Source organism: Sphaeroforma arctica (genome assembly GCF_001186125.1).
Source record: "Sphaeroforma arctica JP610 unplaced genomic scaffold supercont1.11730, whole genome shotgun sequence".
NCBI lineage: Eukaryota > Ichthyosporea > Ichthyophonida > Sphaeroforma > Sphaeroforma arctica.
The window spans coordinates 1-799 of NW_014028828.1; the positions used below are offsets into that span (position 1 = coordinate 1).

General features: G+C 42.1%; 1 protein-coding gene across 1 annotated transcript; it reads right to left on the reverse strand.

Moving 5' to 3' along the window:
• Positions 1–63: 63 nt before the first annotated feature.
• On the reverse strand, positions 64–632 carry SARC_17695 (hypothetical protein; the record flags this gene model as incomplete). Its single annotated transcript, XM_014288211.1, has 2 exons — positions 64–279; positions 614–632. Coding segments are annotated over 2 exons (235 nt in total), but the record flags the coding sequence as incomplete, so codon positions are not given.
• Positions 633–799: the final 167 nt, after the last annotated feature.

Sequence of the window (799 nt, forward strand, 5' to 3'; positions counted from 1 at the left end):
GAAACATAGAAACACATGGTAGATACAAGCACAATCTGTACAACAGGTATCTCGAACACATACCTTGCGCAAACTGGTAGAAGTAAACTATGGGGTTATCGTTCAGGAGGTCGGGCTTGTCAGCATTGCTACCGCTACTATTACCATCTACCACACTACTACCGCTGCTATTCCCACCTTTATCACTCAGGTATCTATTGGCACACAGCAAAGCATGCCAGGTAGCATTGGCCTTGCGCTGGCATTGGCTGCTACAGAAAACTGCAGTGCATATGCGGCCTGCAGATAAGGAAGTAACACAGGGGTTTACGGGTTAGGTATAGGTGTGATACTATATACATGTATACCGTCATCATGTATGGTGTGGCAATGGACGTATGTTGCTAACTAAACAGGTATGTACAAACTAGTATAGGTGTAGCATATTCTTAAAAGTGGATAGTATAGGTGTAGTATATGAAAGTTCGGTACGATACCACATACATGTACATCGTCATCATGTACCGTTTGGCAATGGACGTTTGGTGTTCGCACACGTTGACTACTACGCGAACGACCTATACTAACGCGCCAGAGTGGAGTGCGTATAATGTGCGCGATAAGTATAGAGTACTCGATAGGTTCATGGCCATATATACCGCCTGCAATAGAGTCGTTCTTATTCAATAGTGGTGGCAAGTACCGTCACTATAAACCCGTCCAAATAATAGAATGTATTAGAATGTATTAGTAGTATGATATATCTATATTCTAAACCTGTCCCAAGTAGTAGAGCGTATTTGAATATATTAGTAATATG